General features: G+C 37.7%; 1 protein-coding gene across 1 annotated transcript in view; it reads left to right on the top strand.

Moving 5' to 3' along the window:
* SYN2 (synapsin II) overlaps positions 1 to 15,751 on the top strand; it is a 185,932-nt gene that overhangs the window by 53,980 nt on the left and 116,201 nt on the right. The window contains exon 2 of the mRNA XM_059823221.1: positions 15,055 to 15,112. Within this exon, the coding sequence (XP_059679204.1) occupies positions 15,055 to 15,112 (58 nt within the window). The remainder of the gene's footprint in view (positions 1 to 15,054; positions 15,113 to 15,751) is intronic.

Raw genomic sequence — 15,751 nt, 5'->3', positions numbered from 1 at the left:
TAATATTGTGGTTTTGAATTAAGCCCTTAAAAGATCAACTTTCTTCAAGCTGTCAAATGCAGAAAAGGTGCTCAAAACATGATGATGCACACAAGTGTCGAAAGGATGAAGTGTTTTAAGACTTGGCCACTACCTTTGAAGATTGTGTTTTAAAAAAGCGGCAATATAGAAAGATTCATATTTGCTGTTTCTGTTGCTTCAGAAATCCTTCCCTTAATTTGTTGTGAAGCACTTGGTGCTTGTCTTTTCATTTCCAACTTGGAAGTGAAGATGTAGAGGTCAGGAGGCAGTCTTCTCAGTCTTGCCGTGTTACCTTGAATGGTGTTGGCCTGTTGCTTGTTCGTGCTGATGAGAACCATACAGTAATCCATGTTCTTTCAGGATTTTAAGATTCCTTGGAATAGATGCATGGCAAGGCTCTGCTATTCAATATTTCTGTTCTTTTGCCTGCTTTGGTTATAGAAATAGCAGCTCTTTGGCTTGTGTTTTAGTAAACAGAGGATATGTTTGTTAGGGAGGAGGCATGTGAAATGTGTTCGGTAAGAGAGAAGGGGGGTGAGTGCACTGTGGCCCAGCCTGAGGTAGGAACTCTGTAGCGGTAGGCTCTGTACTTCTGGATGTGCTGGAGCACGTTGCAGGTGTCGTTAAAGACTATGGAACATTTTTAAGAAAAAGGGCAACATTAAGCCCTACCAGTTAGTTGCTTCCTCAGCAGCAAAGTGCAAAATACAGTCCCATTTGGCACAAGACTGGGGAAGTGTTTTCAAAGTATTTTTCTAACTGGAAATCGTGGATGTTTGAATGTACAATAATGATCTTCTGTTTTTTCATGGGCCCACCAAGGAAACAACACTGCGTTGGAAAGAGCTGCTCACCCTAATCTGTTCCTTTCTGAGCACATGTATTGAAAATACGGTGTTCTGGATTGCTTTTAGATGCACTGTCCTGCGAGAAGGAATGTATTCTAAGGGTGAAGTGATAGTTTGAGTGGAAGTTAGTAAAGGAAGGTGGAGAGGATTTAGTCTCTTACAAGTTATGAAAATTGGATAGTTTTGCTTATTTCTTTATTATTTATATAGATACCTAATGATAAACTGGACTAAAAGTGACCATGTGTCCTGTTGTTTCTTCCAGCTGAATGATGCAGAAAAATTAAGTCAAAAACTGGTACGGAGAATTTCCCAGTTTTCCTTGTCTCACAGTTTTTGACATCTAGACCTCTCCTGTATTCATTTATGAGCACAAGACTGCAACTTTTCTTTCTCTCTAACCCTACCTGTCAGATGGTCAGCTTGATCTGAGAGCTGTGTACGAGTCAGAAGAGGCACAGGGCTGTTACGTTCAATAATGGGGGACCACAAGCACACAAGGTCTCAAGCTGTAGGTGCAGCCTACCATTTTCCCTTCTTCCACACGTGGCACAACTTTATGCGTGAGATTTTCTGTGGTGGGAGAAATAAAGCTTTAGGGAATCTAATCTAGCTGTCATTCTTTTTAGTAAATAATTATGTCTTAATTATTTTTTTAAACTTTTACATTTTTAAGTCTCTCAAGCTGAGACAAAATGTAAAAGCAAAAGGCAGCGGAGGCTTTTGGCTGTTGCCAGCACTGTACCTATGTATCTTTTTAATTTGTGAAAAGCTGCACTGTAGCTCGGGTTGTGATAAGTTCATTTGTTTTATTTTAACCTAAAATACAACTGAGAAAATGCTTCAGGTTTTTCTTTTCCCTCAGAAATTTTGTAGAAGCAGAATTACAATGCACTAGTAGCATTGTAGCTACTAGTAGCAATAGTAAATAGATGGGAATCACTGTTCAAATTACTTCTAGTTGCTCCAACTTTATTCACAACGATTAATATTTCAGTTAAAAATGAAACCACCATTACTTTTGAGTTAATACTTTTTGATGGACAAATTAGTAAGTACTCCAAACTAAAAATATTTCTTTTTTCCTGTGAAGTTTTGATTTTTCTGGTGCGGCAGTTCCCAGCGAGGCCTTCCCAGCAGATGGCAGTGCCTGACCAAAATGTGGGTGTAAACCTGCTCTGGGTTTGTTCTGAATACATGGTACTTTCTGCAGAAGCTCCAGTTCACTTAGAGATTCATTATTACATAAACAAAGACGTTGTAGATGTTAATCTTGGGCTGTTTTGCTTTCCTTTTCCAGCGAAGTAGTGAAAGTGGGCATCCTAATAAAGTGTAATGAAATTGCTGAAGGTGCAAAATAATTTAAAGAGAATTTTTGTCTTAAGTAATTCTGGTTGAACGGACAGAATTTGAAATGCATTTAGAAGAAACACCCATAATCGTGACAGTCTCTATTAAAAGTCTCTAAGACTGGCTTTGGTTGTCCTTAAATCTTGATGAATCTGTCCTTATTCACTAAATACCGTTCATGAATGTTATGACAATATAGTATCAAAAAATGAGATCTACTAATAAGAAATCTTTACCAAAAAAATAAGTACGTAAGTTTCTGTCTGTAACTCGACAGTGTGAATTTCTTTTGAATTACCTGCTGGACAGTGGAATGTGGCAAGCAGTTAATGAGAATGGAGAAACTCAGACTACAGGAGCTTAAAAAGAAGTTACTGAACATAATGGCAATCAGGTTTGTTGCTGATTGCTATACAAAATAGATGCTGTTACAGAAAATAAAGTTATAAAAACTACTGGGGATAAGAATGAACCTCTGAAGTGGCATCCACAGGACCAAAGATAGAAAATACTGACTTCAAGAGTACTCAGAAATATTTTTCTGATTTGCTTTAAAAAAATTAATAGCAATGCCTGCAAATCCTGCTGAATTTTCTTTTGATTGTGCTGTTAGGAGTTTAGGGATTACTTGCTCATTTTGTTTTGTTCTGGTTTTTTTCCTAGTTCACAACTGAAAAAAAGAAGGATTTTCAGAAGAAACTGGCAGTCTGCCACTGTGTGGGAGTTTGATATGAGAGTTGTCTCAAAGCAATCACTGATATAACTGCAGACTAATTTGCGTTGCTGCAGTAGCAAACTACAATGAGTGTAGCAGCCTTTCTTTCTTAAGCAAGTTAAACTTGCAGTATGGATATCCTGGGCCTCTGAATCTGAAGGGTTTTCACCACATCCTGAATTTTTGTCCCAACAGGCCTTATTGTAGAACAATCAAGAAAATATTCTTACTCTGAATGCTGTTATTTGTTCATGTTCTGTTTACTCACCAGGATGATCATCCTTGCCCAGAGTCATAAATTCACTAGCAAAAATATTTACCAGTAACTAGCTGCAGATTTTGGCTCTTACGTAACAAGGGCTTGCACATGCCTGCTATTTCGATCTTTGCCAAATGGCAGTATCTTCATGGGAAAGTACTCCCGTCTTTTTCTCTAACAACTCCCATCCAAATGAATCGGTGCCATGGACTGCAGACTTGTGGTTGCCCAAGGACCCGTTAGTGGAGAGGTGACTTGTAGCGTAAGCTAGCCACTTCCCATTAGGGACTGAAGTGGGTGGGTGTAGCCCACAAAATGACGTGGGGCTGGATTCAGTTCATCTCTTGGGCATCCTTGACTAACAGGCTATATGTTGCCAACTAAATTTAAAGCAGTCTTTCCACGGTACAGTTCCTAGAGGGAAGATCTGCTCAGATCTCTGAGATTTTGGAACGGCCTTTGCTATTGTGTGCAAAAGAGAACAGGTCCTGTTCTCACTCCTATAGGCACTGGGGGAATTAATCCCATAAATCTGAATCGTTCATTTACGGAATTATTACAACTATTGCTATGCTTTAATATATGTCAAAAGAGAATGCTTGTTTGTACCTTAGTTATTTCATGTCTGTTACACCACCATTTTTTTGGCAGTGAATCTCATATTTGACAGCATTTAGTTGTGCAAAAAAAGAGACAGTGCTCAGCTGGGAAGGGGAAGAGATGTTGGAATACAGTTGGGTGTTCAGCTGTTGCCTCTGCTCCTCACTGTCAGTCAGCTAGGGCTGTGGGCTGCTGGGGGGCTTGCAACACAGCCTCAACAGGAGATTTCTGCTCAAAAGATTGGCACACTGCTGGGTTTTGAAATCCCAGATTTGAGGTGCAGTATACTGTTATGTATTGCTCCACTTCCAGAGCTGAATGTGACCTGAGTGTAACGCAGACCTTGCGGGGAGTAGCCCGTGCAGCTGTACAGCAAACACTTGGAACAGTGTGGGACTTGTTTGATTCCAGTTTCATTAAGCACTAAAAACTCAGATCACTTTTGTTTTACAAATAATGAGGAGGGTGTGAGCAATTGTGGGATTTTGTATTATCGTAATGCATAGTTAGACCAAAATGAATGTATCACTTATGGAGATTTTTTTTTTTATTCAGCTCCTAATTAGATGCGCTATAAGCAAATAAAGTGTTTGCACAGCTGCCTACAAAAATCCAAACCTGTCAGACACTACATTCATGAAAGTTATTGTCATGTATCCTGGTCATGTTTCTCATCTTTAATGGCTTCCCCTTTGTCACAACATCCTTGAGACTCATGGTATGTGCTGTGTTGCAGATCCCAATTGACTTTACCTGGCTTTTAGTTTTGTGGACCGTTGCTGTGTAAGAATTTTTAAAGCCCATATTCCCAAGGTCAGCCTCACCTGGGGAAGGGTTGGGTAGTGCTTCCAGTCTAGTGTATTAGTTTGGTGCCAGTTTACTGTAGAGAAAAATATCATTCACTAACTTCAGCAGTACTGGAAAATTTTACTCTTCTCTAATCCATGGTGGGAAGCTGAAAATCCTCAGGAACACAGGCTCTTAGTTATTTGGCTTTTTAGAGAATATTAAAACCAATAAACCAAACATGGATATTTTAAGTACAGACGAAATTATATGTGATTATACTTTTAAGTAATACAGAGTGGTTAGTTTAGTTTTATAACCTACTTGGGAAGCTTAATTCTGAGCAGAAAAGACAATTCCTTTTAGTGAAAGGGTTAGAATATTGCTAAAATATATTCCTTGCCGTATTTTCAGAACCCCCCATTCATGCACGTTTTGCAGGAGTTACTAAACAAGTACTATAATTTCAGGTCTTCGCTAATGTAGTATCCTGTTTGAAAAAATTTATAGTGGTGATTTGTTAGCATAAATGTACCAGTATGTCTGAGAGTATTACCAGAGAAGGAATATACGGAGGTACCCTGGAAGTGGCTAAATGGTAATCTGCTACACCATTCCATGTGTTTCCCTGTGGAACGTGGCATAAAATGTGGTTTAAAAAAAAAACAAACAACAAACTAAATGTGAAAAAGTGATACTGGCAAAAGTATTTTTTATTTTCTTGGTATCCATTTGCACTGAGAATTATCAGTATAATGCGTTTCTGATGGCTATTGTAACTTGAGTATCTTGAAGCAATGGGTTTTTCCTGGCAGCATTCTGGACCTTCCTCCAAAGCTAGCGGGTAGATAAAGTGCGTGTTTCTGAAGCTCATTCTTCCATAATAACAGATAACTTAATATTTTTGTTCTGCTGAGCACAGCGCATGAAATCCTTCTTTCCTTGGGGGGGAGTTGCATTGGAGGTACCACCCAGCTTTCTGATATAGTGGGAATCTTATTTAGAGTCAGAGGAGATTGTCATGAAGCCAATGGAAAGTAAGTGTGTGTGTGTGCATGCGTGTGAGGGAGAAAAACACCCCTTAATAATATTGATTAATTCAACTTAAAATAGGAAAGGAGTATACAAAGCATTAACAATTGCTATTCATTTAATGTATGTTTATGTCAGTCATTAATTTCCTTGAGTTTTGCTAATGCTGTGTTAAGTACATAGAGACTGTACTGTTGTTGTTAATATGCTTTTTCTAGTAGATCTGAAACTATTTACAAGTTAGGTTCATGCTATGTGTCATGCATAACGTCCATCAAGCATACACATAATGTCCACAAGCATACACTTAACTTTATGATAATGAAGTATTTCCCCTGTTTTCGACCAGCTCCTATGTCTGACTGCTACCTGGCCCCTGCTATTCTTTCAAAGAAGGTTTGAAACTGGTGCGGCTACCTTAAAGCGACTAAAGCCAGAAAGATGACCATGGGTCTGTATTTATCTGTGGTCGGAAACAATTTTTTAGCCAATCTGATGTACATTTCTTCCTACAGAAGAGGGCAGCAAAAACCATATACTCTCTTTACTGCATCTATGAAGATGCTAAACCAGGTTACTTAAGGAGATCTAGGAAGACCAGGTTTTCTAATTTATCTGCTCAGAGAAACAGGGCAGACATGACTGTCTTAAGTCTAAGCATAAGTTTCAGTTGCATGAAAAAAATTTGAAACATCAAAGACTGTTTTACACTGATTGTTTGGGGTCTTGATTCAAACGGGGCCTCTAGTATTCCTGTAACATTAAGGTAGTAATAGAATTGGAAGAGGCCCCAGATGTACGTGATGGAGGTGAAAGGATCTCTGAGCCAAAGATCAAAGCAATTGCTGATCTGTGAAAAATCTTTTTATGCTTCACTCATTTAAAGCTAGTTCAATATCGGTAAGGCCACAGAAGTATTGCTGCAAGGGTGTGAAATGCTTGTGGGGGTCCAGTTGGGAAAAAAAGTACTCAGAGTTGGCCTGCACCATCACTGCCATTCTCTGCAAAAGCCACTCTTTTGGTTGAGTATGGTTTTGTGCGTGTATGTGTGTGTATATATGTGAATGTATATCTCGAATAAGATATTCTGGCACTTGTGGCAATCCTTTCTTCTCCCATTACTCCATGTTTCCCCTGGGTCTTGTCCCTGTGTGGGGCTGAAGGTTTAAGTTTTGATATTAAGACTGACGGTCTAAATCCAGTTTAACCACAAGCTGTGACTGAAAGGTGTGCACTATCTCTCCCCCTTTCTCTTCAGACATGGATGACTTTTGCACACTTCCCCTCTTTCTTATCTCATGTTGACTAGTTGGTTCAGAATCTCGTCTATAGGACGAGCACAGAGGGGAAGTAGCTGGAGAGGTTTTTAAGGTACGGTTTCTATATTAAGTGCAGGATCCTCAAAGGTGAAAATTCGAACAACGTGATAGCCCAACATGTTATATATGAAGTATCACCTTGTAATGTCTCCAGGTGTGAATGATTCAAATTTTCTCACCTCACACAGTCACTCATCTTGCTTAGAGGCATTTAAAGCACCTTAAAGAATTCAGTATAAATAGAATAATTAAAAGGCAGATAAATTTCTGCTGAAGAGTTTATTGATAACATGGATTCTGTGTCAAAGATTCTTTCACTCCATGCTGGTGTTTATGGCGTTCCAGATGTTGTCAGAAATTACCTTCTGTTAATCTGAAGTCTTTTAGGCTCATTTTATTTTCTTTAACTCAAAAGGAAAAAAGTAAGCTAAAATATCTCTAGATGCTATTTCTAGATGGTTTGGGTTTTTCTGTCATAAACCAATAACCAGTGGCTGAATTGTGTGACGTTTTTGCCACAAATTCAAGATAATGTAGAGTGCCTTACTTTCTAAACAGTAGAATTGCTCATTGACCGTTTGCACTACTTTATCTTTGTTGTCAACAGAATGAGAACTTGGAAAGAATGGGCTTTCTAGTTGGTAGGGAGACTTAGAAATAACAAATTTAACTTTGTTACTTTAGCCTGCACTATAACTACGTTGGCTATAGTAGATAGGATTAAGGAACTTAGAGCAACTGGTGCAGAATATTCGGTTTGAGCCTTAGAACACTAAGAACCGTTAAAACCTTCATCAGTATTTAGAACAGCAATATTTTGTTATTTAGCTAGTGATGTTTTCCTGTATAAAAGTTGGGACTTTCTGCTCATCTCATGAGTACAAAATATTTTTATGAACCTAACCATGGGAAAGTGTAGTAGTTGTTCTAATGAGTCTAACAGATTTGGAAAAGGTTCTAATATGTTGCATCACATATGAGGTCTTCTAGCGGTGAGGGAATGAACATTTAAAAATACTTTCATTTGTCATCTACTTTAAAAAAAAAAAGCCCACAGAAATTACATCGTGACTATAAATCTTGCACAGAAGTAATAGGCTAATGGTAAATATTACATAATCGGAGATGTGGGATTTTGAGACATTACCAGAAAGGCAGACTAGCATTTGGTCATGAAAGAGTACTTGTTTCACCTTGAGTGGGCAGAAAATTAGGCATTTTCAGTAAAGCGTGCTGTTCAAAAGACCCAGAAAATTTAAGCTCAAATGAAAGATTCAAGAGTAGGAGGCGTTTTCTTCTTGATTAGATCTCTAGTGAAAACACTTTATTCACGCACAGAACAGAGTGACAGATAGAAGGGCTTCTGATTAAAACAACAAAGATGATTCTTGGGCTGGAAGATCTGTGCTGTGAAAGAATAAAATGGCTCTGTTTTGTTTAAATAATCGGGCTAAAGGAGATAACATTCTGATGTATGCCAAGGGGATAGGATAATTTGTTAAAAATAAAAAGACTAGTAGTAAATTAGGAGAAAAAAAATTTGGATTGAATCAGAGATTGTGGAAGCCTTTGAAGGTGCCACATATTCTGAAAAAAACCCCCTTTCTAACAAGGTGGATGTGCAGCACAGAAAGGGAAATGGAATAATAGCTGCATAATAAGCTTGTATTCTTTATTTCTAGATTGTTTATACTTTCTTTTTTAATATGCTTTTACAGGTGAATCTCTTTGGGCAACTTCTCTACTCTCTGGTCAGGAAAATCCTCCACTGAAAAATGTTTCCTCTCTGCTTTTTCATGAGTTTAGCCATCACTGGTAAAGGGAATGGGGAAGGGTATGATGGTTCAGTGCCTCTGCAGAGGAAAGGCTGCACACAGGAGATCTGCTTTTTAAGCATTTATTTAACAAGGTTCTTAGCTCCAAGATACAGAAATCAGGGAAGGAAAGCCCTGTACCAGAGGAGAATTGTTTCATACAGACGTTTTCTACTGCCCTGTGAAGTTTGAACTGCGTGGGTGCTTTCATGATCCTCAATAGAACTGGGCAGATCAGCAATGAAGAAATCCTGTTAGCCTGATAGAATTAACCATGTGATAGGTTCCGATATTAGGCCATCTGGGATGGCTCCATTGTGCTAATATACACTAGGACCATAAGTGCTTGGTTTTGTTCCTAGTCATTCTCTTTTTGTATATTACAATTGACAAGATTGATATAGTACTAGTAGAGACAGTGGTTTCAGGTAAAGATACACAGTGAAAACCAAGACATATTGTACCAATGGAAACAATGTGATATCCAATAAAATATGACCATGTTGTGCCTTTGGGCATAGAAGAAAATGTTCAGAAATCATTTCTATTGTGACCTTCATAGATAAAAAATAGGCTAAAATGCAATCGTTTATAAGTTACCTTATTGGCAGAAGCAAGCACTTTTCTTTTTTTTTTTTTATAAAAACAGTATATTTTCCCCTTCAAAATGCTAGTCTATGACTTAGAATGAAGAACTGCATTAATTGTGTCCTGCCTGTGGTACTGGGGGAAAAAAATGTCTTTGTGAAATTAATCAAGTTTCAGTTAGGGTTTCTGTGGATTGTCAGATCACACAGTGAATAACGGGAAAGAACAATCCGTGCGTCCTTGCCGTTACGGTGCTTCCATTGAATCTGACATTTCATCAAACCGAGTGATTAACAGCAAAACTTAACTGGCCTGATACAAATGTGAGCTATGGAATCTGTTAAAATAAGCCATGCTATTTCAGAGACAATAAAATGCGCTGCTGTTCAAATTTACAGGCTCCTGGTAATGGAGATTATCACTATTCTAATGAAATCCAACTCAACAGGGAGCACTACTGAAAGTCATGAATTTGATATGTTCTATCACTTATTTGTGGTGGTGGTCTGCTTCTTTTAAGACAATTTCTGTATGAAGTAATAGCTTAAGAAAACATAGCTGGTTTATGTGAGAGAAAAATACTGGTTGGGTCAAGTGCCAAAAGTATAACTTCACAGTGCAGAAGAAAAAAAGAACGTGTTTTAAATCCAAATAGGTCTTTGCAGAATCTGAGTAACATATTTAAGAGTATCAAGGTCTTTAAGAGTCAGGTTTTAAATAGGTTATTTTATTTTTTTATAACAGTCTCTCATTGCAGAAACATGGAACAAGTAAATAGAAGAAGGTCTGTAAACCAGCGTGTTTACAGTATTCTTAATAAGTTCTCCTATTTAGTCACAATAGCATCATCATAGCAGTTCCAAATGATGAATTTCATTAGCTAGGCTGGTTGGTTGGAAGTCAGTATAGCAAATGTTGTTACTGTCAGGCAGTTGTAGAGCCCATTGATGTTGATAGAGAGATTCCCACTGGTTTCAGTAGATTGTGGATTAGGTCACATAGGTGACCATCTTCATAAAATGATAACACTATGCAAATCTTACCATATGCTTACTTTTGATAACAGTTTCTTACGGTTTTCATATATTTACAGAAGTCTGCATAACAGTCTAAAAAGTCCTCAGCATATGGAAGAAGTAGTGATCTTACTCCTTTAAATGATCCTTTATTGCAGCTTCATAATATGTATGTGATCATGTTTTTAAGCCATTATTTCCTTGGCAGATTCTTTTGATTGCATGTTGAAAACAAATATATTTACAAAACTGCTGTCTTAAAGACCATGTGCTTAAAATGTGTCTAGATTATATCACTGAAATGTTAATTCTAATATGTATAATTTCATTAGATTGTTCAATATCTTTTCATGGGACAGTAGACAAGATTACCAAATGTATTATGTATGAAATTTAACAAGAGCAAGTGCCCCATTCTCCACCTGGGATGGGGTAGTCCTGGTTATACGTACAAACTGGGGGACAAGAGGCTGGAGAGCAGCCCCGCAGAAAGAGATCTGGAGGTTCGGGTTGATGACAAGTTGAATATGAGTCAACAGTGTCCTCTGGAAGCCAAAAGGGCCAACTGTGTTCTGGGTGCATCAAGCACAGCATTGCTAGCTGGTTGAGGGAGGTGGTTGTCACACTCTACACTGTGCTGGTACGGCCCCACCTTGAGTACTGGGTGCAGTTTTGGGCACATCAATATAAGAAGGACATCAAACTGTTGGAGTGTGTCCAGAGGTGGGTGACTGAGATGATGAAAGGCCTTGAGGGCAAGATTTACGAGGAACGGCTGAGGTCATTTGGCTTGTTCAGCCTGGAGAAGAGGAGGCTAAGGGCTGACCTCATGGCTGTCTACACCTTCCTCAAGGGGGGCAGCGGAGGGGGAGGTGCTGATCTCCTCTCTCTGGTGGCCAGTGATAGGACACGAGGAAATGGGATGAAGCTGTGTCAGGGGAAGTGCAGATTGGACATTACGATCTTCACTGAGAGGGTGGTGGGCTGCTGAAACAGGCTCCCCAGGGAAGTGGTCATAGCACCAAGCCTGTCAGAGTTCAAGGAGCGTCTGGACGACGCTCTTAGTCATATGGTTTAGTTTTAGGTAGTCCTGTGAGGAGCAAGGAGTTGGACTTGATGATCCTTATGGGTCCCTTCCAATGTGAGATATTCTGTCATTCAATGATTATGCCAGTGTTCCATATTTTTTAGCACTCTGTGTTACTGGATCGCCTAGCCGTACAAATGGGATGCTGATGACATCTCAGACACAGTCATATTTCCATTAAATTAGTAGAAAATACTGACTGCTGGAGGTAGATTGACTATTCCTGATTCAGCATGAAATTAGAGCAGCATATACAAACCATAGTTTTCCTGGTACAAAAACTTTGAGTCTAAATCTACGTCTTTTTCTTTTCTTCTTTTTTTTTTTTTTTTTTTTTAATTGAATCAACATGGTTTAGTGGGCATGGTGGTGTTGGGTTGATGGTTGGACTTGATGATCTTACAGGTCTTTTCCAACCTTAATGATTCTGTGATTCTGTAAATAATTAGTTATTTCTAAACAGACTTGAATTTGAAGACTGAGCTTGCTTTCTGTTCAACATTTTCTATTCTGTCACTGAGGCTAGTGTACCACACTTTTTAAGTTGGTGGAAGTCTGGCTGGTTCTGTGTCAGTAGTCTGCCAAAATGTTTACAGGCATATGATAATTCCACTGAACCAGTCATTTGAGACTACTGTACACATATATATACATACATACAAACCCTTGCTTGAAGTAAATTATGCCAGCTGTTTATAAATGTTGACAGTCTGCAATTTGTGTACTCTAGAGGGTGCTCCTGTTCTAAATGATGAACAAACTTTTGCCCTCTTATAGTAAACTGGCACTATAATTACTTTTGAGCATATGATCTGCTTATTGATAGGATCAGTAATTAGTTCCCAGTTCACTGTTCAGACATGCTGAGAAATCAGTGTTCAAATGGAACTGATTCCTGTGCACATTATGTTATTTGTACAGAAATCAGACTACAAGTGCTGCACTAAACCGACAAGTGCAAATTGCAGTGTTTAAGGGTGTGCAGTGCTGTGAAAATAGGAGACTTACGCACATGAGCAGTGCTTTGCAGGACTGGACCCCAGATATTTGCTGGATACGTGTTTTTGACTTTATTAAAGACTGCTGCTGAAAAAGCTCTGTGTTGCGGTGTTAAAGAATGCGAATTGAAGTATGAGCCTGTTGCATGTTAGCAAATGATTTTCCTGTCGATTTTGCTGCCAGTTGAAAGTGGCACCAGTTTTAATATTTTGTTCGTTTACATGAAATGAAACCACATTTGTTTCATGGCACAGTAAGATACTGCGGAAACATATGTAGGTAGATGCTGTGTAGTTTGAGGGAAATGTTTTAGGTCTTTTGTATATATTTGAAACATTTTTAGTGATTGCTACTTCATTCATTGTCCTTGCCAAAGTTCAGTAAGTAGTATGAGTTCATATTAGGCTGCATCTGTGGCAACTGCATATTCTATAGTTGTTTAATTTTAAATGCGCAAGATTTTTATCCAGAAAATGAACTGTGAAGCAAGAAATGCCTAAATATTTCACATATTTTTGAAAAGATTCTGCCTATAAGAGGTCATGCTAATAACTCCGGTAGGTGGCATTCATATTAGTAGCTGTCCATTTTCTCTACATTTAGGCTTTGGAAAGCAACTGCTTTACACAGCGAGTTTCAGATGAATAATGGTACCGCTTTCTTTGCTTATCTTCCCTCCATACAATGCAAGAAATCCTCAACAATGGGCAGCCAAATGTTACTTGAATTGGGGCATATTTGTTTTGTTAACTTTCCTCATGCTGACAGCTAACCTCACACTCTTCTCAAATGCCTTGCCTAGTGATCCTGACCTTGAAAGCATTACTTCCTTTCTACAGAGGTGCTCCGAGATTTGAGTCCATGCTCAGTACTGAGAGTAATAAGGCATAACAGAAATTTCAAACTACAGTTCGGTGAAATTCTGTAAATCAGTAACAGCAAAGGATTTTGTTCCCCATCTCCCCTCAGTAAAAAAAATACTAATTTTAAGCATGTAATAAATGACTTCAGGATTGCACATTTCTCATATTGCAAGTAGGAAATAATTCAAGCAGGGCATGAGTGTATGTCCTAAGTACAGTAAACAAAATGAACGCTAGGTTCTACTTCACAGCAAACTCATGCAAGAAGTTCTTAGAATCTGGCCTGAAATGACTAAGTCATGACTTTTTGCTGTAAGTTATCTTTTAGAGATATCAAGATAAATTGTTGCAGTTTGTGGCTCAACATTTGGAGAATATTATTGAATATTACACATTTTTATAAAAGTTGGTTGAAGCTACTTTGAAATTAAGTCTCTTTAAATGTTTAAATGTCACACTTGTTTTCAAGCCCCAGATTGCTTAACTTCAGTACTTACTGTTTATTTTCAAAGCTGAAGTAATTTGTTGAAATGTGAATCATGCCAGTTTAGTTGTTTAAAGGTTGCCTCATCTAAATGATGTTTAAGTAGAAAGACTGATTTAAAGGAATAGCATCTCACTAATTAATAATTAACTAATGTTTTGAGCACATTCCAATATCTGCAATGGACTTAGCGCTCATGGGGATCAGAATTGGAGTTTTAAATATTTTTCGAAGTGGTAAATCTTAGTTTTTCAACTAAGACATTTAAGTTGTCTGTTACAAATTGGTTGCTTTTCTCCGGAGGCAGATGTGGTGTTACCTTTGAACATGATACCTTCCTCTCGGTCTGGCTTTTGTGGACTTCTCCCAGGGTAATACAGATGTCCTTGGTTTTCCTGCACCTGTTAGATTAACACGGTCCAGCTGGTGCTTCAATATAAACAGCGTTATAAAACTTAAGACATATCCAGACATCTTCAAAGTTGTAAAGAGGTAATTTTCATATACCCCATATGGAATTTCAGAACAAATTTGGAAAGAAAAATAAATTATGACCAATAGTTCTTTAAGTTAGACTTGTGATACAGTGTATTTAACTTTTACTTTTGTTATTGGCAAAAATATTTGATATATCTTGCTGAGTGTGCACCTCCTATAATAAAATGATGGATTTCAAACTTCATATTTCATGTGTATTTATTGCAAGAAACCAGTATAAACCAGTAATGCAAATTCTTTCTTCATTGTTATCTTCTTACCAAATGCATATTCATACAGAATTAATTGTTGGGCAGTATTTTCGTATGCCATTTCAATATAAACACTTTCTTTGCTTTCTACCATCCATCATACATAACACCTGAGATATCCTTAAGAAATATGTTGTCAAAGGCGGTGTTTTCCGTTGATTATTATGAAGCTTGGTTCTTCCACTAGCATTGTTGACTTTAATGACAGCAGGATTGCATCATTTTAGTGGTACTAATTAGACATTAATAACTAATTGTGAAATATGTATTTCAGTATACTTTAGTATACACTTTAATGTTGAAAATCACAGTATGTATGCTTTTTGTCACAAAATACTGCGTGATGGGTTGTTAAGGATACAAGGATGTCAAAGGAAAGAGAATTGTGTATGTGTAGTAGGTAGATTCAATTGGTATATATGTGTATTTTCAAGACACTGAAGGCCGTACAGGAAGCTTTTATGTGCCTACTGGTTACAGATACATATATCCTTGATTTTTTTTCTCTCCCTTTTTTCCTGCAGGGCCAAGGCTTTTCGTGGAAAAAAGGTCCATGGAGAATATGACATAAAGGTTGAACAGGTAACTAAATGAGTTAATCTGAATAATATTTTTATATTTGTGTATTTATACGAATACATATATATGTATAAATACATACCTCCCTGGAGGTATTTAAAAGACGTGTAGATGTAACGCTCACGGGACATGGTTTAGCAGTGAACTTGGTAGGTTTACGGTTGGACTCAATGATCTCAATGGTCTTTTCCAACCTAAAAGATTCTATGATTCTATAGGCATGTATGTATAGATAGATACATAGTTCTTTGTACTTCAAAAAAGCTCACAAATTACATAGAACACTCAAAGATTTAATTATGTTTCATTCTAATGTGGCTCTTTTTAGAGGACTCTGACCGTATTTTGCGCAACATTAAAAACATAGCATATTCAAAAGTTGTTGCTTAGAGACTGTGAATTTCCCAGCCACTCCATGAATTACATGTTTTACATGTATTGCACTAATTCCTTCACTTAAGAATATACACACACTCCAGTTGCAGTGCTAGCATGTGGCTTTTTTAAAAAAGCAGTGAATAAATATGGAGATAGAATTCACGGTGCATTAGAATTATGGCTATTTTATTTGAGCTAGATATCTGAAACCAGGGAAGTAAGTAAGTCTTTTCACTGCTTTTCAATCCTGAATTCTACAAATAG

The sequence above is a fragment of the Gavia stellata genome, chromosome 12 (genome assembly GCF_030936135.1).
Source record: "Gavia stellata isolate bGavSte3 chromosome 12, bGavSte3.hap2, whole genome shotgun sequence".
In the NCBI taxonomy this organism is placed as follows: domain Eukaryota; kingdom Metazoa; phylum Chordata; class Aves; order Gaviiformes; family Gaviidae; genus Gavia; species Gavia stellata.
Note: the sequence above shows the minus strand (reverse complement) of the source record. Positions and strands in the feature narration are given on the sequence as shown.